This window comes from Rattus rattus, chromosome 15, assembly GCF_011064425.1.
Source record: "Rattus rattus isolate New Zealand chromosome 15, Rrattus_CSIRO_v1, whole genome shotgun sequence".
Lineage (NCBI taxonomy): Eukaryota > Metazoa > Chordata > Mammalia > Rodentia > Muridae > Rattus > Rattus rattus.
The window spans coordinates 60,643,185-60,668,815 of NC_046168.1; the positions used below are offsets into that span (position 1 = coordinate 60,643,185).

Here is a 25,631-nt window from a genome sequence, read left to right on the forward strand (position 1 = left end):
AACAAGGCAGAGAGGTTACAGAAGTGAGGAGCAGAAGCCAATGATTAAAAAATGGAATAAAGGGGTGATTTCACACTGACCATGTATAAAATGCTAGAGACATCTTTCCTCTGAGACACAGGCAGCGTAAATCGTTGCTGTGATACTAGAATATTTCTCAATGTGACTGGAGATGCAGGTTGAATTCTATATTTATCATGGACATTTCTTTCTGTAGCAAGAATTTCACGTGTTGGAGAGTCAAGTCTAAATCTTTTACATATACAGGTTCTACTTTAGGGGAACTAGAGAAGACTCCAACAGTTTGATGTTCCTAAGGAATTCTAGGTGATACGGCAGCTGGCGCTCTGTACTTTACACTTTGAAGCCGTCTTAATTTAAAACAGAGCATGTGCTTCTGACCAGAGGATTTTTGGAATGCCTAGTAGTGTTGATAACTCACTTGAAATGCAGTTTATCCTCTCTCCCTCCCTCCCTCTCTCCCTCCCCCTCTTCTCTCCTCTCTCTCTCTCTTTCTCTCTCTCTCTCTCTCTCTCTCTCTCTCTCTCTCTCTCTCTGTGTGTATGTGTGTGTGTGTGTGATCACACAAACGCATGTGGTTTGTATCCACAGGTTCAAAGCTATATAAACTGTGTCTATAGGTTTTTTAGACTCTCACATTGTTCATTATATGTAACCTGTTAGAGGTCACTTACCCTTCCTTATTCATCACACCCTACATAATAGGCTCAGTTATAGTAGAGCATCCCCAGGGTCTGCTTTTCTTTGTTGTGGTTTTGTAATTATTTGGGTATTTGTTTTTATTTAATGTATAAGTGGTTTTGAATTATTTTATTTTTTTCTCTCATATATTACATCCTGACTGTGGGTTTCCCTTCCTTCATTTCATTTTTTAAGACTTGTTTGGAAAATCTTGTAACTGAGACACCTCTCTATAACCTAGGACCAAGAGCTGAGCACTTTAACATTGCTCAAAGATTCTGTGAAAAAAATCAATGTTTTAATTTTCCAGATAGACACCCCCAAAATTATAGAGATTCTCAGTGACTTATGAGAGCATTAATGTAATATATATATATATATATACATATATATATATAATTGAAAAGTTCTACTCTCAAAAATGCCTCTTATTTCGTTGTCTAACTGAAGATGGATAATCAAGATTTAAAATTTTCCATAGGAAATTTTTCTACAGAAGATGAACTTCTGTGATAAGCCGGGAAGTCTTGTCATTTTGGGGTTGGTCATAATGTCTCTTAGATTTCCCATATCACAAGAATGACTAATTTATATGCATAGTGACTCAGGGTTCAACAAAACTTCTAGTTCACTCAATTCACCTGGATGAATATCATATGTAATCTATAAAATAAATTAGGATACTTTTCTGATGTTAATGAGTGTAATTGAACCTATAAAGGGTGATAGTAAAATCAAAACAAACAGGAGGTAATTAAAGTAATGTTTATGTGAGTAGTAAGGAAATTAAATTATATAATTTCCCTAAAGGTGTTATCATAATTAATGATTAAACATAAAATACATCTAAGAAGTAAATATGTGTTCAATGGGGCTTGTGATAAAAATAGGTTGGGAGAAAGATTTTTTTAATTATTAATCGTTCCATTTGTTTACTTCTCAAATGATATCCTACTTCCTGGTTACTCTTCCACAAATCCTACATCTTGCATCTGTCCTCTCCCTTCCCCTTTGCCTGTATGAGGGTGTTTGCCCACCCACCCACACTTTCCCACCCCACCGTTCCAGCATCTCCCTACGCTGGGGCATCAGACCTCCACAGGACCAAGGGACTCCCTTCCCGTTGCTGTCAGGCAAGATTATCCTCTGCTACATATGTTTCTGGAGCCATGGATCCCTCCAGGTACACTCCTTGATTGGTGGTCTAGACTCTGGGAGAATTGGGTGGTCAGTCAGCCTACCTTGTTCTTCCAATTTGGTTGCAATCCCACTCCGCCCCTCCAGTCCTCCTGCAGCTCCCCCATCAGGTTCACTGAGCTCCATCTGATGGTTGGCTTTAAGCATCCACATCTGCGTTGGTCAGTTGCTGGTGACAACTGGTTCCTCATGAACCACCAAACTAGGTTCCAGTCAGCAAGCGTTTCTTGACCACTGCAACAATGCTGAGTTTGGTGTCTGCATACATGATGGTCCCTAGGTGGGGCAGTCCCTGGTTGACCGTCCCTTCAGTCTCTGTTCCATTTTTTTGTCCCTGTTCTTCCTTAAGACAGGAACATCTCTGGGTTAAAAACTTTGAGATGGGTGGGTGGCCCCATCCCTCAACCCGGAGTCATGATGTCTACTGGAGGTGCTCTCAACCGGTTCGGTTCTATCTTCCCCTTCTCTGTTAGCTAAATTCATTCCATTGGGTCCTGGGAGCCTCTGTGTCCCTGGTGACAGGAACCCTCTAGTGGCTATCCCCAGAGGAGATGTGAGAGAGGTACAGAGAAAGATTTTTTTAAAATCCTGTTTCTTTAATAACTGCTTAAGAAATAAAATGTTTCCTTCCTTTATTTTTCTTTTATTCTTTTTTCTCTTTTATTTTTATTCTCTTATTATTCCTTTATTCTTTATTCTTTCTCTTTGTCCCTGATTCCTCCTCTGTCATCCAGATGTCACAAACCCTTTGACTGGTTCACAGATTCTAAATTCAGAAGGCAGTAGGTCCTGCACTCAATCAGCTGACAGTAAGGGAGAGTGTATATGTAAAACACCCAAGGAACAGTGCTATACCATGAGAAATAAAACTTGAAGGTAGTAAACGGTGAATTTTTTTCTAAATTCCCTTGATGACTTTAATGTCAGGGAGGTTTTTTTCTTTTGGTAGCATCTTTGATTTCTTTGACTCAAATATCTATAATTAGACATTGGCTTCCTTTGAAGCAACTGACAGTGCCCATAAAAATATCCTGACCACCTCTGAGGCAGCTTCCCTACCAATCTGTCCTTCCCCACCTGCAGGTGACAAACAATTGGTTGGTCTAATTTTTCCATGCTTCCCAGAGTTTAATGTTTTACTAATTCTGTGTGTAGTATGATCCCAAAGAAATATTTCATTCCTCTGGCACATTTTCTAAAACTAACATTTAGAGGCAGAGAAGTGCATGTTCTTGATATTTTCTTATATTATAACAATGCCTAATATGTAGTAAACCCCACAAGATACTAAAATAAAAAAGTGAATGAATTCTAACCATGTCAGTGAGATGATCCTTCAGACGTTCTTACTGGAAATTGTCATTAGGGAGCACACAACTGTAAGTTCATATTCTTGTTCATTCTGCAGACAAGCATAAGCGGAAAAAATACTTCTCTCAGTGCATAGTATCCAAGCTATTGTATTTTCTATGGGATGTTTCTGATAGTCTACAATATTCTAGCTTCTGTATTTGTAGAGCAAAGACAATAAGAAAAGTGCCCCAGATTTTGCTCGGTCTTAGTTTCATAACAAACTATTTACATTTTCATTGAATTTTGTTTTGTGATGCTTTTATTTGTGGTAGTCATTCCTAATATGTACAGGGATCAAACAATGGTCACTTGGGTCTCACCTTCCCCCCATCTAATTATTCACTTATAATGGTTTGTGTTTTCTTATTTGAATGCTAAAGTAAGTTTCGCCATGTAGATGTTGAAAGAAGAGTAACTTAAAGATAAGGTGAATTCATTTCTAACCACAGAATTGACTTCCAATCTTTGTACAAAAAGATAAATATTTGGGAATTCCAAATGGGAGAATATATTGAGTAATGAAGAGTTTATTAAGCATCATATAGGGAAATATTCTCGTCATTAGTAACTCACCAGGCATAGACTTAACTCTTTGACTGATACTAAGAGAATGGGATGAAACTTTTCATTGACCCCCACTTGCAATGCAAACAGGAAAAACTGGAATCTCAGCCAGCCAGACTTTTAGAGGACCCAGCCTATTCTGGTATCTCAGTATAATAAAGGAAATCATTGTTTTGTAATACAGTCCTGCTCATTAGTAGTTTATTTACTGTTAGCTGTACACAGCAAGAAACTTGCCACTTTGCACAAGCTTCGCACCTCTGCATTACACAGCAACTGTAAAATAAACCATGCCCATTCCTGCCTGGTGTGAACCTAGGACTATGAGAACTTAAACTGGGACCATTGTCACTAAACAGCTGAGGCTAAACAAAATCTCATTCTGAACGATGTCACTGTGTATCCTACTCCCAGACAGTTGGGCAAGCACAAAACTAAATCAGGAAGGTCTACCAATGACATTTGTACATTTATGGGTAAAATAATACTCTTACCTCAAAGTTTTGTACCCAGGGAATAATGAGTTTATACACTGGGAAAAGACAGAAGTGATAAGTGACAACTGAGTTGTTATTAAGAAAGGTTCAATAGTAAACCTAGGTCAAATAGTAAACCAAGGTCAAATAGTAAACCAAGAACAAGATTTAAAAAAAAAATGCCATGCATTCAAAGAGCAGAGAGGAGAAAAAATGAAAGTGAAAGTTGTGAGACTTATCTTTTAGACGAAGAAATATTTGAATAGTGAATAATTAGATGGAAGGAAGGTGAGACCCAAGTGACTGTTGTTTGATCGCTGTGTCTTCGGGAACCTTGGTTTAAGCTAACAGAAAGAATGAAGTAGTGGGAAAGTTTGCCTTGTGAGGAGAAAGGACGCTGAGGAGGAAGAGGGAGTATGAGTGTCCAGGAGAAAATCCACTGTGGGTAAGGAGAGATGTAGCATTCATGGGGACAGTCATGAAGTGGTAGCTCAGAATCATCTTCAGAAAGTGTGCATTTCAACAGATAGTGATTAGAATAACATGACAGCTCCTAGGAAAACAACCTGAAGGAAAAAAATCCAAGTTTCAATACTAACTTAGGACAAATCTCCATTTTATGGTAGAGCAAAAAGGATGTCCAAGAGATAAAACAATGCTACTAAGAAAATAGCCATTATAAATACAGTAGTTCCTTTGAGCAAAGATACCTTAATTTGGAATATTTCTTACAAGATTTTATTAGGGAAGTATTTACCAAACTGAAGATGCATGAAAGAGCTATAGGGGAATCTGATAAAGTGGTAAGCTAATTCAAAATTAAACATTGAGAAAGGCGTTTGAATGCGGGTACCCTGTGTGCGTAGATAAAGCTGTCCCCTGAAGTCACAGTTGATTACACGAAAGAACGGTGTCATGGGTGAACTGCCTCGCTATGAGCTGTTCTCAGAAAAGCAGTCAGGGCTTGCGAAACAATTCAGAAAATTGTCCTTGCTGTTTCATGGATGCTAAGACCTTATAGCAGAAAAAAAGAAAAAGAAAATACTATACGCTGTGACCACAGGATATAGAACATTCATCAGAAACTAAGCCAGAAGCGCCTTTCCTGCTGCCTGCCCTTGTAGTACTAGAAAGTACTATGGAAGCTGCTGAAGGGAAGAAGTCTTCAACAGTCTACCGTGGACCCTGCACATTCATGATTGATCTGACACACAAGATGTGCACTGTCGTTCTTTTAGAGTGATAGCCAATCACGTTGTAATTGGACTGGGTGCCCATTCCTCAGGAAGGAATTCATGTCTGGTGTTGTAAATGTGGCCATTGATTTCTCCATGACTGGGGAAATTACAGGAGCTAGGGACCTGCAATGGTTGTTCTGTTAAACAGACATGGTGTGTCTACCAAATTACTTCTAAATTACTATGTTCGTCCCCAGAGGATAGTGCTACTTTGGGCTTTGATCAGACAAATTTTTGTTTTGCAGTGGCCAGAGGTAACTGCAAAGACTCATAGCTGCTCAAAATTGTGGGAATACATGACTATTTATAAACGAGACATCCCTATCATCCCTTTCGTGATTCAGGGATATTACAGAAGAAGTGCAGAAAGGATGTGAGAGACAGAGGATAAGAGAACACAGTCTTCTGCAAATAGCATGGCCATTGCACACTTGAACACTCACCAGCTGCATTACCCAAAAGGACCTGAACCATACTAGGCCTGCCAATATCTTCTCGTTAACTGGGTAGGGACTCACTGAGAACAGTGTGGAAAACAGATGGAATATTCTAATAACTAGAGAATCATAGAGTTTTCTGTGAAATTGTTTTTCCTAGCAATTTCAGAAGCTATGCCCATAAAGTCTCAATATTCACTAGAGTATACACATATAGGGATATTTCTAACATGGGTGTATGTACGTAGATACACATACAGTCCTGTAGTCTAGGGAAGGCAAAAGACAAAAAGCTGAGAGAATCGTAACATGCAAGTGTAGACCATCCCATGAGGTGAATAGTTACAAAGTGCAGAAAGTTGTTCAACGTTGATAAAAGCAAAGTTTACACCAGCTATTCCTATATTGGTCTTTGGCAATCGAAAGGGGAAGTATTTTTTTATTTTTGTATTTGAAAATATTTTTAAAATATATAACCAAACATTGTTGACTAATAGAGTGAGAATTTTAGTATCCTCTTAAAAAATAATACATATAAAGAGATTGGGTTAATTTAAGAAATACCCATATAAAATTGGAAGTGATTGAATTAAGGTATCAGTGTGCCAATACCACAGTGTAATCTTCAAGTAACATTCTAAATATAGTTGTGATGCAAATCCGTGAGTCTTTGTGTGTGTGTTTGTGTGTGTGTGTGTTTATGTGTGTACATCTATGCTCTTCATTGTGTTCCACAAAACAATGAAACCAAATTAAAATAAATTATTTCACAATGTTAAGAAAGCAAGATCTTGTGAATCAAGACTAAAAAAACAAAACAAAGTTTTTATGGTCATCTGTTTTTCTTTAAGAAAGGAAATTAACTCAATGTGCACACAGTAATGTGAATTTTGAAAGTTAGAAGTTATTATCTTAAACTACACATGAAATATTTACCAGGAACATTATCTACTGTGTGTTATTATAAATAATTTAGTATTACAGTTATAGTCTATATCAAGTATACAGTTAATAAAGTTGTAAGAGGCTGAAGCATGGGTATCTAAGTGCTTCTGCATTTAAAAGATATTTTATTAAATTACATAGATACAGATGCAATGCTATTTATCTATGAATTGAGAATTTGAAGTTTCCAAAGTTTTATCACTACATATGGACAAAAATTAGCTACTGAAGTAAACTGTTTCATGAAGAATAAAATTGACCATCTTCCTAACCGAAGTACAAAAGAAATAAATCAGAATAGTTATATATTATTAAGTATTTTTCTTTTGGTTTCTTGTTGCAAATACAGTCAACAGGACTAAAAAAAAAATCAAATAATTTATTTGAGCTGAAGAAAGAAATGCCCCCTTTATACCAAATGAGTCAGAATATTTCTTAAACTAACTGAGGAGAATCTCAATATGACATTGTAGAAAAGCGATAGACTACAGAAAGTCAAGGCAGGCCCCTTAAAGAGAGCGATGGCTGGCCTGTGGATGATCATCTGCCTTTGGACCTGAAGATGGAGGGAGTGCCATTTGAAAGGCCAGTGGAAGATTGTGAGTTTCTGTTGCTTTATTTATTGGCTGGGTATTTGTGACTTTGAACTGGGAACCACAGAAAAGCATCAGGGAAGGGGTGGGCGTAAAATAGCTCAGCCGAATCCACTTCCTTAGATCTTTGCTGATTTCCTCGATTTATCCTATGAAGCCACTTGTGAAGAACAAGGAAAATTGCTGGTACAACCTTTCTGCAGTCTCTTCACCTTCTTGCTGCTTTTGGCCACCTTGATTTTATCGATGGCGAGCCTTCCATCAAAGCACTGGGTTGGCCCTGCTCTCAATGAGTCAGGCACTGGGCAAATGGCAAGGACACAAACAGACTGGACATTGATCCGTCCTTGAGGACGTCCTTTCTACCTGTGATTCATTATTTCCCAGCATAAATTTTATACAAGGGCTATTCAACAAGCCTAGTTCCTTTCTTTTCTTTCATTTCTTTTTAATTTTTTTCTTTTTTTCTTTTATTGGATATTCCTTTATTTACATTTTAAATATTCCATTTCCTGGTTTCCCCTCAGCAAACCTCTTATACCGTGCCCCTCCCCATGCTTCTGTGAGGGTGATCCTTCACCCACCCACCCACTCCCTGCAGCCTACCTGCCCTGGCATTCCCCTACAATGGGACATCGAGCCTTCACAGGATCAAGGGCCTCTCCTCCCATTGATACCCGACAAGGCCCATCCTCTGCTACATATGCTGCTGAAGACATGGGTCACTCCATATGTACTCTTTGGATGGTGGTTTAGTCCCTGGAAGCTCTAGGGGTTCTGGTTGGCTCATATTGTTCTTCCTATGGGGTTGTAAACTCCTTCAGCTCCTTCAGTCCTTTCTCTGACTCCTCCATTGGGGACCCTGTTCTCAGACCAATGGTTGGCTGTGAGCATCCACCTCTGTTTTTGTCAGACTCTGGCAGAGCTTCTCAGGAGACATTCATACCAGGCTCCTGTCAGCAAGCACTTTTTGAAATCTGCAATAGTGACTGGGTTTGGTGACTATATATATGGGATGGATCCCCAGGTGTGGCAGTTTCTGGATGGCCTTTCCTTCAGTCTCTGCTCCACACTTTGTCTCCATATTTCCTCCTGTGAGTATTTTGTTCCCCCTTCTTAAAACTGAAGCATCAATACTTTGGTCTTCTTTCTTCTTGAGCTTCATGTGGTCTGTGAAATGTATCTTGGGTATTCCGAGATTTTGAGCTAAAATCCATTTATCAGTCAGGGCATATCATGTGTATTCTTTTGTGATTCAGGTACCTCATTCAGGATGATATTTTCCAGTTCCATCCATTTGCCTAAGGATTTCATGAAGTCATTGTTTTTGATAGCTGAGTAGTACTCCATTGTGTAGATGTACTGCATTTTCTGTATCCATTCCTCTGTTGAAGGGCATCTGGGTTCTTTCCAGCTTCTGGCTATTATAAATAAGGCTGCTATGAACATAGTGGAGCATGTGTCCTTGTTATATGTTGGAACATCCTTTGGATATATGCCCAGGAGTGCCTTTCCAATCTTTAAAATTCTCCGAAGATTCAATCTTCTCCTTTACAAAATGTAAAATAGACAACACCTCTCATAGCTAGGAACTGTACAGTTTCAGGGATAACTGGTACCATATTTAGATTCATGTTTCCAGTAAGATTGGTCAGTCTATTTCCTGTGCTATTTTGGAGACCTGGCATTTCTGTTTGTTTGTTTCTGGTTTTGTCATTGTTGTTACTGTTGCTTTGTTTTGTTTCCAGTTACTATCACATAGCCCTTCATTTGCATAGTTGAATTTGGTACTTAGATTCCAATATGCAAAGGAAGACCATAGAGTAATCATTAATGTATGTTTTCATTAAGACTATGAGATAGTTTATTAGACGATTACTAAATAACCTCAGGAGAATGATTATTGGATTATCAGCTCATTGTTCAGCCAAAGGAAGAGGGTGCTGGAAAATAAAACATTACCATTACATTTGAGAGCTATATGAGGAAGCAAAGCATCTTTTAAACAGGTAGATGAAATGACGAAAGAAAATCTTTCAGTTCCTTGTCTCACCCTTCTGCCATTTATCATTAAAATTCAAATACATCAAGGCAGTTGAAGAGCTGTGGTTGATTCGCCATTGGCTGCATTACTGAATCATTTTTCTGTCTTGGGGAAGAATAAATGGCTTGTGGTTTCCCATATTTAATGTGTACAAAGGAAGTGGGAAATGATGGGGTGTGGGAATGATGAGAATTGCCTGAGAGGGAAGAAAAAAGTAGGAGTATGTGCAGACAATTTTGATGTGTATTTTTCCAACGAAGACTATCTCACCAAGACTGGGTCTTAATGACTCTTCTAAGTTTCCCATTCCTTTAATGATATGATGTTTTCTCTATTATACCAGAATAGATTTAGTTACAATACAGAAAGAGGGGGTTACCTGCAGGGGTTCAGCCACAGAGTGCACTCTATCATGAGTCATGTATTTACATGAGAGAAGAGAGCAGAGAGCAGAAATCTGTAGTATTTATTACTGTCCTTTCTTCTGATTCTGCCCCTGTGAGTCACCAACACCATGCTCCCATCTTCCTGCCACCCCATTCTTAGTCTCTCCCTCACAGCCCCAAGATTGCCTAGTTCATTCCCTATGATTTCTAGTTATGTCTTCTTGGTTAACTGTTAGATTATTTTTATCCAGGAAAGAAAATATACCTTCATAGGAGAAATCCTTAAACCCTGACACTAGTTGAGTAGACGTAGGCACTCCCTTGTCTTCTTTGAACTTTTAATTTCTTGTCTCCAAGACAACACAATAAAGTGTGCTCAGGAAGTATATTTTAAGGAACATAGAAGAAAAAGTGTGGGCGGTCGTAGTTCCTTTGCCCCCAAGCAGAGACGTCAGCACCTAGTCTTTCCTCTGGGTTCTGGCACAGAGGCAAAATAGAGATAAAGCACTAATGACTGAATGCAAACCCAGTAAGCTAGGGCCTTCTGAAACAACAAGGTAGGAATGACTAGGAGGTCTCTTTCCTCCCCTTCCCAGGTGACTATTGACTAACTCTATAACAGTCAAGCCTTCCCTTGTTGCTTAATAAATGCAGTCTCCACAATTGGAGAGCTCCGTGTCAATAAACAGGCAGAGTTAAGAACTGCAGTAGTGACCTTTGCTACATCCTTGCCTGTTGTACCTCCTTTGACTTAGGGGGATTTATATGGGGAGAGAGGCTAGACCCCTGGTCAGCACATCCCCTGCTATGTCTTTCCATCACCGAAGAGAAATAGGAATGGTAGAAGAGAAAAGGCCTTTCCTTAGTAAAGGTTTCCTTTGAATGCATGTTTCTCTTACAGTGCAATCCAGTCTGCTGTGTTGTACAGTCAAACGCCTTAAGACCAACACCAAATCCTTCATGTTCGAAATGAGGCCACTGCTTGTAAGGAACTCTTGTGGCTCTTGTATACAAGCAAATACAGCTGCTTGCTTTCTCTTTGTAATATTATGTGAACATACAATAGTAAAGAAGGGGACTATACAGTTTCCCGTATGTAGTTCACATTTCTCCCATAGTACCAAACCTCTTCCAATATAAGATATGCAGGAGACTTTGCAATACCTTCATTGTCCTCTGATGACATGACCAGACTGATTACTTTAAAATATGTACATATCAGAATAATTTTCACATCAAAACCAGACAGAAAGAGGCCTTTTCAGTCGCCCCTTTAGAATAGGTAGGAGACAAAGGAGAATCCATTGTTCTTCAGTCTTATTCATAAAAACGAAAGAATGGAAGCTAGAGATGGCTACAGGAAAAAAATAGGGAAGACTATTAATGTCAAAGCTAAGATTGGACCCAGGATGCACTGCGGCCTCGATCCACCCCAGGGCAGTCTGGGCAAGACATTCGTGCTCCAGTCGAGCTTGGTGTTTCTCACCATAGAAAGTATTGTACTTGGGAGCAACTCTGCAAGAAGACGCTAGCAGGAGGCTGCACCTGGCCGTCATATATTATGCACCTAATGAGCAAATGAAATGTTTAATAACTACGCTGTGGAAATAAAGCTTAGAACAGTAAATGCCTGCTGAGGCTCTTCGTCTTCCCCGGATGCACGCTGCTGGCCCGTCGCGAAGCTCTAACACCATTTGTATCTCCCTGCTTAGTGGGTCCTGCTGAGGAGACAACATTAAAACCAAAGCGCTGCTCACTTAATTAGTTGTATAACCACGTAAAAGCATTTATTTAACATAGCAGCTTCCGGTGTTGCACCAAGGGTCTCCTGAAGTGGTTCTCCAGCCTGCACCCCAGGCACAGAAAATTGTGCAGTGGCTTCAACTGAAGCATTTGCAAATTGAAACATTTCAATTAACCATGGATCATTTCAACTCATAGAAGTCTAATACTGTGTTATTTTACTTAACTTACAGGGTGAAGAATAAAAAGCAGAAAATGAGCAAAAGTGTTGTTATAGGTCTTATTAATGATTTTAGAAAGGACTATTTTTCCATAAAGCAATGATTTAAGGGCAAATTGTTATCCCTTGTAAGTCAAGTTTTACGAGTTGATGAGAAATGCTTTTTGGGATACATTTTTATCAATGTGTTATCCAATATTTTCTAATATGGTTTTCTTACATGTTCTAATTTTGTATTATTTTTGTACTTTGTTGACTGAATCCGAGTCGAGTGCTTGGTCGGCTAGAATGGCTTTGAATGCTCAGTAGTCTTCCCACCTTAGTCTCCCTGTCCTGGGATTAGAGATGCATCTGCCCCCATGTTGGTCACAGTCTTCCTAAATCTTGAGGAGATGCAAGCCACTAAATAGAAAGCTTAATTGGGAGGGCTTGGGTTTGGAAGGAGTCCCAGAGAGTTAAAAACGGGGGAGTGGAAAGCCAATTTAAAGAAAATAAAATGTCATCACCAACAGATGAAATAAAAATAAATTTTTAGACCACCAAATTATTTTTATTGGATATTACATTACATTAATTTGCATTTCAAATGTTATTCTCTTTCCCGGTTTCCTGTCCATAAGCCTCCTATCCCCTACCCCTCCCCTTCTTCTATAAGGGTGTTCCCCTCCCCATCCACCCCACCACCACCACCCCCAGATACTCCCTTGCACTGTGGATCCAACCTTGGCAGGACCAAGGGCTTCTCCTTCCATTGATGCCCAAAAAGGCCATCCTCTGCTACATATGCAGTTGGAGCCATGGGTCAGTCCATGTATAGTCTTTGGGTAGTGGTTTAGTCCCTGAGAGCTCTGGTTGGTTGGCATTGTTGTTCATATGGGGTTGCAAGCCCCTTCAGCTCTTTCAAGCCTTTCTATAATTCCTCCAATGGGGGGTCCCATTCTCAGTTAGTGGTTTGCTGCTAGTGTTGGCCTCTATATTGGACATGCTCTGGCTGTGTCTCTAAGGATACATCTATATCTGGTTCCTGTCAGCATGCATTTCTTAGCTTCATCAATCTTATCTAGTTTTGGTGGCTGTATATATATGGGCCACATGTAGGGCAGGCTCTGAATGGCCGTTCCTTCAGTCTCTGCTCTAAACTTTGCCTCCATATCCCCTCCTATGGATATTTTTAGAACACCAAATTATTTTAAAAAAATAAATGAAAATGAAATGCAGGCAAGAGAGCTGTATTAGATTTTCATATTATTTTTATAGGTTATAATCTAGAGAACAAATTCCTTAGTTTTGATAGCTATGAAGAAATCAAGAGTCAGAGAAATTAAGCTATCAGGGTAATTAATGTGACTGTTACAGCACAAATACCTGTCCCTCAAAATCCTGTTTGAAATCTTCCTTGTTTGACTGAAGCACTACTGGGAACCAATGAAACACATAAGAGGCAGAACCACCTCAAAGACAGATAGGTCAGTCTAGGTAATAGCCCATTGGCTCCTTCCTGTCTTGATCACTCATTTTGCATCCTGTGTATCCTTCCACTCCCACCACAATATACTGCTTCAATATCAGTTCTAAATAATAAAATCTAGTGACAATGTTCTAGAGGCTATTAAAATATGAGGCAAAATAGAATTCCTTGCCATTTAAGTTGGCTTCTCTAGGCATTTGTGATAGTCGCGGAAGCTATGATTTCTTCTCAGAGAGTGTGGACATTTGTCAGGACTTCATTTTATAGACCACACTCACTGACTTGGGAAAAAGAATACAGTAAATTCAAAATACTTCATTTTGCCCATCAGCTAGTTGTTTCTGGTTGGGAATCCGCATCTCTCCATACCTAAATGCTAGCAGACGAGTTCTCCAATTTCTCCAGTTCATCTTCTCACTTGTTCTCACTACCTGTGTGCTTCTATCTCCTTCTCAAAGCAAGATGCCTCTTGATAGCATTCTGAAAGTCATCCCTTGTATTTGGAACAGAACTTAGAGCATGTTGACTATAAGGTTAAGTTTATATTACACTAGCAGCTCAGATCAATGGAAGGTTTTCTTTTGATATTTATCTTTTATTTTCCTTTGATACATTGCCCTGATTTAACCCATAGAAGTTACATTGAAATTGTGCATGCATACTCCAAAAACCAGTAGGAACCTTGTCATCTGCAGACATTGAGAAACAAGAGTTCGATATACTAATGAAATGGTTTATTTTTACTCATTACTGTTTCTGCCAATGCTTTAAAAGAGTAAGCCACATCCCTCTTTGGTTTGTCAAAATGTCTATTGGGGTCTGTGTGTCCACAGCTTCTTATCCTCTTCAGAGATTAATCTTAGGTCATACATAAATTCTGGTAGCATAGTTTATTCAAAGCAAAGAAATAGGATAGATTAGAAATGTACTTTCAAGAGTCAAAATTAGTCACACAAGCAAGGGTGGCTAATGATTATTTTTTTGGTCTTTCAATCATGGGGTTCAAGAAAAAGACAGGTTAGTTTCTAACACCACATTTTTACATTAAATTAACCAAGATCCAGTAGGGTTGTACTGTAGATAGAAATATCATCACACTTGGTTATCTGCACCTCAGTTCTGTTCCTGTTCTGTTCAGTTCTGAAACGGCTATCATACGTAACACATGGGTGGATGTGATCCTTAATGGTGGCTTTCCATGATACTCTCTTGTTTAGAAATGGTTGTCCTATGTGTTCTATACTCTCTTGTACAGAAATGCATATAATATCCACACATGTGAGGCCACATTTGTATCCCTCCCTGGCAGGCATAGTCCCTAGCAAGTCTACCTTCCATTTTCTCATGGGGTAGGTTGATTTATATACATGCCCAATCAAGGAATCCATTTGTCAATGCCATAAAATGGAATGAGAGCAATGTTTTAGCAGCATGTAAAATACTAAACATTTAATAGAAATGCCAATAGCCTTAAATATTCTCCAATCTATATTGGTTATCCTATGACCAGATATTATTTTTATCCAATAGGAAGCTTCCAAGGACAGCTAAGAGGAAATGGTCCATATGTTGATAAGAATATCTGCCTCCTGATTTCCAGGGAGACATAATGGGCTGTGGTCTTCCACATGAAAGTCTCTCAGAGGTTCTATTCAAGTTGAACTCTATTGTATATTATTTACACATTTGTTGTCCCCACAGCGGCCAACCCAACACTGCCAAACCTCCTTCTGTCTGAGCCATCTATGAAGTGAAACTTCTAAATACAGCTTATCAAGACAGATTATCATAGGCCAAGTCTATTGAGCAATTACAGTCCACACTGCTCTTAGCTCAGCGCATTGACAACTCTTTCCAGCCACATGGCATCTGTGTTCATTTGTATTACTATAGCTTACAATTCTGTTTGTTATACCTACTAGTACCGTCTTTGTATCAGGCATGATATCCCTTCTACTAATTTATCTGACATACCTGTTGTTTCAATTACTGGGAGATGCTCAGTGGCTTTGAAACGCTCTGATCCCAAGACTACATGGAGTTGGTGATGGGATTCAAAAACATCACACATCATTGCTATAATTATGCATGTTGCCTTTGTAGACTTTTAATTGTGTGCTATACTGGAAAGAGGTTTGGCCAGAAGGCCTTCAATCTAGACTTGTCAGTTAAGCTGTTTTTATAGTTATAGAGGTAGAACGAGTTAAGGATCCCACTTGTTGCAATGCTTGATCAGAGCTGCTTTTCTGATGCTGTGCATGGAGCTTAGGCTCCTTTCCTTGACTGAAACCAAAATCCTATTGGAATTGTTTGTTCTTCCCATAGCCCCTAGCTTCCTGGACCCCCAATGACTGGAAACAAGAAGGAATAGTGTAGTAGTGGGACTTACTGCTGTTTAACCTGTCCTACAAGGATCTTAGCCCACTCAAAACCTACTTGAGGCTCTCTATCCCAATCCCATAGAAAACTTTTCTCTAGTAGGTTATACAGAGGATGGATTGCTTGGGCAAGATGGGGTAAGGAGATTTTCCAATATCCTAAGAGCCCTTAAAATACTCATAAAACTTCCATTTACAGGACAGGATGTTATAAGATTTTGATAATAACATTTTCAGGAATCATATACATCTTACTGAATTATAATACTCAAGAGTATTATAGCAGTGGCAGACCCTTGCTACCTGTGTGGATTGATCTCCCACCTCCCCCCACAGATGGACCTGTGTGTCCTTTAGATGCGTCTCTGGATCTGAGGGCTTTGCATTACCTCATTTATGTGATGAGAGATGTTTTAAAGAGGGTGAAGAGGATAACAAAGCGAGATCCTGGGCCACCATCCCATAACAAATAGTAGGTCTACAAATTTAATCTTTCAGGCGTACTCTGAAGGTACACTGGTGACCATTCCATACAAATAACCTGACAGCCATGTAGCAAAAGCCAGGCAGTGTTTACAAAGTATATACCAAGACCTTGTCTGCAAATGAAATCCAGGGGATCTTAAGGTGGAAGGGTGAGCTCAGGTTAAACCGCAGCGTTTCGTCAGCAGGTAAGAGACTGCAGAACGGCACTCTGTGAAACGTCTTTAGTTTACACAGAGTCCCCAGGCTCCAGTCACTAACGTAAACACTAGAGGACTGCACTGCTGCTTCACTTCAAAATGGAACATGCCACGAGACTAGTTATTTTATATAAAGATATATGTTTGGTTCCAATGCCATAGAAGATGGAATCAGAATGTTCCCCTTGGGGAAGGTGACTGGTAACTCATAAGACACGCAGTCAAGAATTAACTCGGACTTGTAGCTCCATCGATGACTAGGGATACAAAATAGACAATCAAATCAGAAAGTAATTGCTCCGAGAGTTTCAAAATACTTTCATAAGGGGTAAAGCACAACTTAGTAAGCTTTTCGGGACTCAGACTTCTAGTGTCCAGCTTAAAATATCTGAGGTTCAAAGAAGAAAATTCTAAAGCTGTACACACAGAGACAGAGCACAGGGACAGAACTAGCATACACGCAGGAGAATGGGGTCAGTTTTCCAGAACAAAAACTTTCATGGGAATCTCTGATTTACAATCTCTCCTGTTACTAAAAAGTAGGGTTTTCATTTGTTAGTTAGTTTGTTTTATTATTTCTGTGTGAGTTTCACACCATGCACCCCAGTCCTATTCATATCCCCACTGCCTTATATCAGCCCTCTTCGCTGACAGTCCCCTTCCCAATAGAAAACAAAATTAAACTCTCTCTCTCTCTCTCTCTCTCTCTCTCTCTCTCTCTCTCTCTCTCTCTCTCTAAACAAAACAAATTATAGAAAGTACTCATCGTAGAATCTGTAGTGTGTCAGTGTGTCCCACAGTATACCCTTCTGTCAGCAAATCTTCTCTTGTAAATGATCATGACACTGAGGCATTGGTCTAGTCTGAAGTCTCTGGTTTCTCTCACACAATCATTGGATCCTCCACCAGGACTCCTTCTGGTTTTCCTGTTGTTGCCCTGTGTTGTGAAGATCACAGCAGGACAGGCCCTTTTACAGTTCACAGATGATGTCGATTTTTGAGTGGGCCAACTCAAAGTCATGGATCTCGACCTGGATGATAACTGAGTTATTTGTCCTGCCTGCTATCCCACACCCTAGCCACCAGGGCAGAGTTCTCTAGTGTTGCTAGGCCACCTGATTAGCAGGAGGCAAGGCCATCTCTCCTGCTCTCACATTCTTGAGGATGGCTCGCCCATGCCTTCACCATCAGGTCAGCTCCACTGTGTTTTCCTGGCAAGGTGGATGGTCTGCTGTGCTCATGCTCTTGATGACAGCTCACTTGAGCCCCCTCCACCAGGGTCATCTCTACTGTGCTGCTCAGGTGATATGGAGGGCTAGCTCTCACTCTCTCAAGTACTGTAATCTCTGGTTTCTCTTCAGACCATATCCATTGTTTGTCTTTTACTTAAGAGTAGTTTTGATGTCAATATTGTCTAATTGGCTGTTAATAAATCCCTCCTGGAAATTTTTCCTAATATGCATACCTTTAACTCTTCCTCATTGTATGGAAAGAGAAAGCATGTAAAGCCACAGATTCCACATCAAAGTCTCTCAATAAGCTAGGAAACTGCTCGAATTCTTCATTTATGTGAATTCTATGAAGATTAGTTCCACCTCAGTGTCTTGGTTCCTAAGGACATCAGGTTCCTTTTAGCAAAACCAAAAAGAAGGTCACTGGGTAGAATCCAGGCCCTAAGATGTTCCAGAGTTCTGAAGAATGTGAAGCTATGGTATTTTTTCAGAAAGGAAAGTCTGTTGAGATTTACACACTCCCTGTGGTGTGGATCCAAGTTTTCTTAGATCCCTGGTACAGAGCTCGCTTTGTATTGATATTGCATAAGATTTAGTTCATTCTGAAAGAATGAATAATTGTCACCTCATCACTAGAGAAAATCACTTCTAATGATCTTACTTTTTAATGAGTATGAATTAAGATAGTCTCTAGGCACACCTGTATTGTAGTACAATATATTAATATGGCAAATGGCATCTAACATATCAAGCACCTGCCCATGTATTAGGTAGGAAATGTATCTAAGAGTGTCTCTATAGCAACAATGGTAAGCCATGCCTACACGTCACATTTTCTCTACATACAAATCTTCCAAAAATGCACTAAGATAAATATTGAGGATGATATGAATAATGATGTGTCTGGTAAATTATAAAAGAATATTTATCATGTATGTTTCTTCTTGCAAAATAGGAAGTGACCCTGCTACAATTTTCTCCATAAGCTAAGCCCTTTCATTTCTCTGATGGGCAGATTTGCATTTTCTTTGCAAATACCTGCATTAAGGAGAACTGGTTTTCAGTGTATGCTGGGCATATTGCATGTATCTGGCAAAAGTTCACCAACTTAAAGTTTCTTTAAAACATCTTGAAAATAGGAGTAGACCTCTTCTTCTTATCATCTAGGGAGCCTAGATTAAAACCAGACAAGCAGGTACAAGTAAGTCCATAGAAAAAGAGTCAACACGGTGCATGAGATGTGTAGTAAGGTATCAAGACATAAAAGGTGTCCAAATGCTGAGGGCACTGCTTTTGTGGGGATAAAACCTAAAGTCGAATTTACCTAGAATGGGGAAACCTTTCTAAGAGGATAAATGAACACAGCTCAGAAAATGTAGCTCAAAGCAGGAATTCAACAGAAGCATATTCTCAAGTTCCATAGGAATCTGTTTGGGCTTCTTATTTGTTCTGTTTCGTTTGTTTACTTGTTTGTTTGTTTGTTTGTCTGTTTCATGTTTAGAAGGCAGAGCCCTTAGGTGTTCTATGTATGAAGCTGGAGAGAGGGGGTGAGGGCTATGTTGCTTGAGACAGAACCATGCTATGTAGCCAGGTTGGCCTTGAACATACGAATCTCTCTTACTTAAGTCTTCAACTTGCTTGGATAAGGAATAATGCATACCACCATACCATGGTTATTTTGGGAACTTTTAATTATAAGATTTCTTTTGCCAAATGTGTATTCCCATTTAAACATTTTATTAGTATCCATATTTTATCAGTCTGTCTATTATCAGTGTTATGAATTGCACCCAGAGCCCTGTGCTTACTAGGCAACTAATCAAACCATAAGGAATGTCTCCAGCCACATAATGTAAAATATCAATACGAATTACATGTATCAATTGCCAATTCAAATAACAGGCTTTATAATGTTTCTATTTGTGAATAAGATCATGCCAGGGACACCATACATGTAGTCACAGGTTAAAGGGTAAAGAGAGGAAAATGCAATATGTAATATAGCTTGTTCACATCTTGTGAAGACGAGCTCACTCTACAAACTCTGAATGAATGGAGATTTGACTATCATTTGATTGGAGAATAATGGTAGTTAATTTGAATCCTGGAGGATAAGCCCCAAAACAACTGCTTCAACTAGTTAAAATTTTGTGTAGTAGATTTGTTTAATCCCAGCAACTTACCTCTTCTTATTAATAACTAATTCAAGTTGCAACTTTTACAAGTTTATTATTGTCATCGTTGTTGTTGTGTGAGTATGTGTGGCATGCGTATACGAGGGCAGGCACACTCGCCATGAAAGCATGATGGCGGAGGCCAGAGACAATCGTCCGGAGTTGATTCTCTAACAGACACACACAAACACATAAGCACATGCACACACTCACACGTATGCACAAGTGTACGTGTATGCACTTACACACGCACATACCATAGGTTCCTAGGATGGAACCCAAGTGATCAGACTTGCACAGAAGGCGTGTTTCCCTGCTGAGCCTTCCCATCAGCCCTCAAGATGTATATTTTCATAGGAGGTACCCATTTGAAATTATGTGTGTTTGTTTTATAGGCTGTAACAGAAGAAATACGTTATAACAATTATGACAAATTTATGCTTATATGTAAGTAACATTGCAGTAGCAATAAGTGCAGTCAATGCTAGAGTTCAGTCATCGATGTTACAAGTCGCCACATTCATCAACAAGGGAAAACATTTGCTCCTCGAGCTAAATATAGGGTTTGAACTCGATGCCCATTTGCATGGTTCCCTAAAATCATGTGTCTGAATAAGATTAGATAACTTATGAGTCAAGAAACCTTCATTTATCAGGGCAATCAGACACAATTGGGGAGAACTGTTTACCCAAATGTGGAAGTTTAAGGTTACTTGATTTTACTCCACTCCTTACAAATTCACATGTAAACTCAGAAAAAAATACTTAGGATTATTTTAATAAGGGAATATCAATAATTCCTTTCCAGGATTTGTTTGTGTACGTGTGTGTGTGTGTGTATGTGAAGACCAGCAGAGAATATCAGATATCATTCATACATCAGACATGGTTTATCTTTTGAAAGAGGATTTCTCACTGGCCTGAAGCTTGCTTACTGAGTAAGCTATGCTAACTGGACAGTGGACCTCAGACTGACTCTGCCTCCCCAGCACTGGAATTGCAAGTACATGCTAAATCAACCAAACCTTTTACATGTGTTCCTGGGCTCAGACTCAGGAATTCATGATCGAAATGTTAAGATCATTATAGACTGAGCAATCTCCCCAACCTTCACCCACTCTCAATAAGAAATCTCATTTAATCCTTACAAGTTCCTATCATCGTTACCATTTTACAGGTAAGGAAAGCATTAGAAAATAAAGATTGAATAACTAGGAATAGCTGAGAGTGCAGGATTTTTGTGTCTAGTTACACACTTTGATCCTTGGTGATTAATAATAAAACTAAATTGAGAACAAATTATATGTTTAGGTCATGACAGAGGAAAATTCATATGAAAATTCAGAAGATTATTGACTTACTAGACTATTTGCAAATATTGTTCCATATAAACAAATTATTATGCTTTAATACAGTTAGTGCATTAACCCAGGTATGTTTATTGATATCGGAGTCTGTTTCAAAGATTAAGTACCCAGTAATATCAGTAAATGAAGAACTAACATGTCATTACTTTTGATAGACTATAATGGAAGCAAATTTTTATTACTTCCTTTAAAAATTTTATATAAGTTTTCTTTTAAATTTTTGAGATTATAAGTACATCATTTTCTCCTTTCCCTTTCTCCCTCCACCCCCTCCTATGCACCCTTTTGATTGATATTTGTGTTTATTTGTGTATAAGTATGTGCATGTGTGTGTATATGTGTCTACGCATGCTTGTGGATATGTTTCATAAACATATAAATATAACCTGCTCGGTCTGTATAATGTGTATATTTTCAGGGCTATCTATTTACTACTGGATAAGCAATTGGTGTGCTCTTCCCCACATGGGAAGTGAGAGAAGACATTTCTCCCACTCTCAACATCCCTTAGTTGCCTCTAGTTCATCATCTGAGCCTGAGGCCTCATGAGCTTGGTCCCTTCCACATTAGCATGGCTACTACTGTTGTCCTTGTCCAGGGATTATGTTGACTGGCAGCTATGTTGGTGAAACTTTACGGGTGTAGCTTCTCTGACGCGTTATAACTTTTGTCCTAGAGTTTTGGTTTCGGGGCTAAGTAGACATGACTCTACTCCTGTGAGATGTGCTGGCCAACCCAACAAGTCCTTTTAAATATTTATTGCAAGTTAACCACAATGAAACAGAAATACTACTACATAGTAAGCAGAATTTTTAAAGTACATTTCAAACTAGGTAAAAAAACAATTCATTTCACAGTAAAGAAAAAATGTCATTCAACAGACTTCATATTTTTGCATGTTTTTGATGAATATTAAAATATGATTTTTGACAGGAACCAGGACAAAATCGATTCATTTTTGTTCAAAAGATAACTATAATAAAGTGCTCTCAGTTTATCTATGCAAAACTTTGTATAGCTGAAATATCTAATATTTTCTCATAGAGCAAGCAAGTCTTTCTTATAAGCTCGCATGTCTGTCTCATATACAATTTAGAGCAGATTTGTGAGTTACCGTACAGGTCTTTGCAACCTGAACCAGAGGCTAGCAGACAATGAGCTCAAGTGATTCTCTGTAGGTTGTGATGAGAAGTCTGGAGCTCCCTGCCTGATTCGGAATCCACTTGAAGTTCGTTATGACTCAAAGACCTTCATCTAGTGAGGCCTTCTCACAATTTGTCTTCCATTCAGAAGAATTACAATGGCACCACTCTAAGTGTCAGAATCACCACAGTATGCTAAAGTCAAGGGAAGCCTGCTGGATTTAGCCTACATGACAGAGATTGTTCCTGAATGTTTTATGTATTAGTTTCATCATCCTGTGTTTTCTATTCCAGGACCCACCCTTCCCAAGACTCATGTTAAAACGGCCTCCCTTGGGCTAGCAGGAAAGGCAAGGTCCCCTTTGCTTCCCGTGTCTGTGCCAACAGCCCCTGAAGTGTCTGAAGAGAGTCACAAGCCAACAGAGGATCCAGCCAGTGTAAGAAGCTTTATCACAGTTATCCTGTTCAATTTAAGGCACTCAGCACTCATTATATTGGGATATTGTTCTTACAGCTTGCATATGCTTGAATGTGAAGAGAAAACCTGAAGGAAAAAAAGATATATACCTACAGTTTACTTAAATTATAGATGTATTTATACTTAAGGGCAGTCTTATATAGAAGAAGAATATTAAGTAATCTCTAAGTATATACAATCATATATACATGCTTATATATGCATGTATATATCCATAAATGTGTGTGCACATAAGAGTCTACACACACACACACACACACACACACACAACCTGTGATTACTATGAAATATCTTGAAATCCTAATTCATTATTTAACTGATATTTAACTGAAAGCTGTATTCTAAGAGATTTTTCTGAAGTAGTCATTACCTCTAAAACCATAATAACTAACACACACACACACACACACACACACACACTTCAGAAGAAAATATAAAATGAAGAAATGAAAACAATGTTTGGGAAGGAAAAAATTGCAAAGATGGGGGATACCAGGAAAGGAATTATTCAAGCTTAAAGGATAAAAGCAGCAACTATAACCAGTCCTTGATAAGTCTATGACCTACCAATTTCTTCAGCTGAAATTATTTCCACCAGAAATCTGATTGTCAAAAAGGAAAGATTATTTTATTCAAATAACAATACATTTTCATGACTTTTAAATTTTTAAACATAGCCATACATTTGAACCATGAAGTAATATAACAACAGAAAAACCACGGAAATCAGTAATGTGTATCTTTTTCTGAAAATTCAGCAGGAAGACACTACATGCTTAACACACCTTCTACAAGATTAAAATTTCAAGGCACTTACTACTCTTTTGTCAGAATACACTCTTCATTTCAATATGTCTAGTCACATGATCTGTGGCCATATCTAAAATTAGGTTAAAATACTAAATTTACAAAAGGCTTCTTCTAGGAGAAGTTCTGACTCTAATGTCAAGTGGTCTGTTTCACACCAAAGGTTGACTGAATGCAGTGAAAGCAAAGGATAGAGTATTACAGGCAGTAATACATACAAATGAAAGGAAAAGCAGAAACGGGACACATGGAGATCAACAGCTTCCTGTAAAGTAATAATGTGACCACCCCCTGTATAATTTTAAATTTTCTAGACACCATGTTAAAAGCACAAAAATTGATAAAATTTAATTTCATGTTGTCTTTTGTTTAATCCCATTTTTCAAAATATTATCACCTGATATATATAAAGCAAATGTCAAAAGGGGGATTTTTTTTCCTTCTGTTTTCACATTATGAATTCAGAATTAGGTATGTGTCTCATCTGTGAAGCACATTTGATTGTAGACTAATAGTTTTTCAAAAATTTAATAGCTGTATTCAAATACACTACCCAGATAAACAAAGCATCAACCCTGAAAATGGTTGGCCAAGGACCAGTGTGGTAGTGCCTAAGGCAGAGGCTGATAAAGCTCTAAGTTTAAAACCAACCTGGTCTACACAGAGAGTTCGAAGCCATTCTGGAGGGCATAGTGAGACCCTGCCCTAAAAAGAAACAGGAGAAAATAGAGATGAAGAAAAAAATGGGAATCATGAACTGAAACAAAAATGACTGATCAAGTAATATTTCTCCACTTCATTCTATTTATATAAGACTGTTTGAGCCAATGGGCTACTTCTCAATCCTTGGTTGGTTCTGAATTATATATGACCAAACTATTCATTAACATGTTCATAATTCTAAAGGAAGCTCATGGGTTGGTGTCCTGTGCCCTCGGGTCTTGAGCATTCTTCTGTAGATGAGTTTTCTTAGGATCCCGTAGAACAAGTTCTTTTGCAGGTTTCTTAGTATGATGAACATTGACTTAGCAGGATGAGGGCAGGGGGCTCTCTTACTAAGATATTAAGTGGTGTTTATTGGCTAATACAGTACCAATCATGATCTGGAACATTGTCTCAATCAAATAACTAATTAAAAGGGATGGTTGAGAATAATCCAGAATTTCATTCACGCCTACATTTATTAAAACAAACAATACTTAAGAAAGGGGAAAGGGAGGGAATTATTACTTATTGGCTGTTTACCAGCAGGCAGCACTGTCAGACAAATTCCCATTTGACCAATAAAAGAATAACTAAAAGCAGCGAGTATATAAATACTGAAATTATTTTTTATTAAATCAAAAGTCCTCAGACCAGTAACTGAATATTAGATAAGTAGAAATCCTGGAATTTACAAATAACATCATGCAAGGAACTCCCAGAGAGCAAAAGGTGAGCCATTCAGGAAGCATTATGCAGGTAAGCCTCTTGGTTTATACAGAGTTTATATCACGCTGCAAGAGATCCTGCACATCTACGCCAAGCCCTCTGGCTTTGGACATAAACTTTGCTTCCACCCACAAGCTAAAGTTATAATCTATACATTTTCTTATCAGTCGCAACATCATCAAGTTGCCATGCGAAACTTAAATTCTATGTCGTTATTTAAAAAATGCGGATGATGTTGATCTTTAGATATTCTTTACATACCTATTTGTAGATTGCCTATCAAAATGAAAAGGAACTATTGTATTAATAGTAATCACTGGTCAGACATTGTGACATGCAGGAAGTTTGTCACAGGATGCTCAGAATAAACTATAAAACAGGCACAATTGTCAATTCTTAGACAAGTAAAACTATACATCAGAGAAATCTCCTAACTTGTTAATTACTTCAAAGCTAGCCATTGGAAGAATAAGACTTAAAATCGTATATTTTTAACAGTGAAGCTGTTTTCCCTGTTAAACGTATAGAGTCCAGGGAAACAGTATTCAATAGTTGATTGGTAGCTCCTTTTCT

The 25,631-nt window shown here is 38.6% G+C and overlaps 1 protein-coding gene across 1 annotated transcript in view; it reads left to right on the forward strand.

Annotated features, from left to right (window-relative positions):
- Dcc (DCC netrin 1 receptor) overlaps positions 1 to 25,631 on the forward strand; it is a 1,074,495-nt gene that overhangs the window by 1,045,871 nt on the left and 2,993 nt on the right. Inside the window, exon 28 of the mRNA XM_032886223.1 lies at positions 22,637 to 22,779. Within this exon, the coding sequence (XP_032742114.1) occupies positions 22,637 to 22,779 (143 nt within the window). The remainder of the gene's footprint in view (positions 1 to 22,636; positions 22,780 to 25,631) is intronic.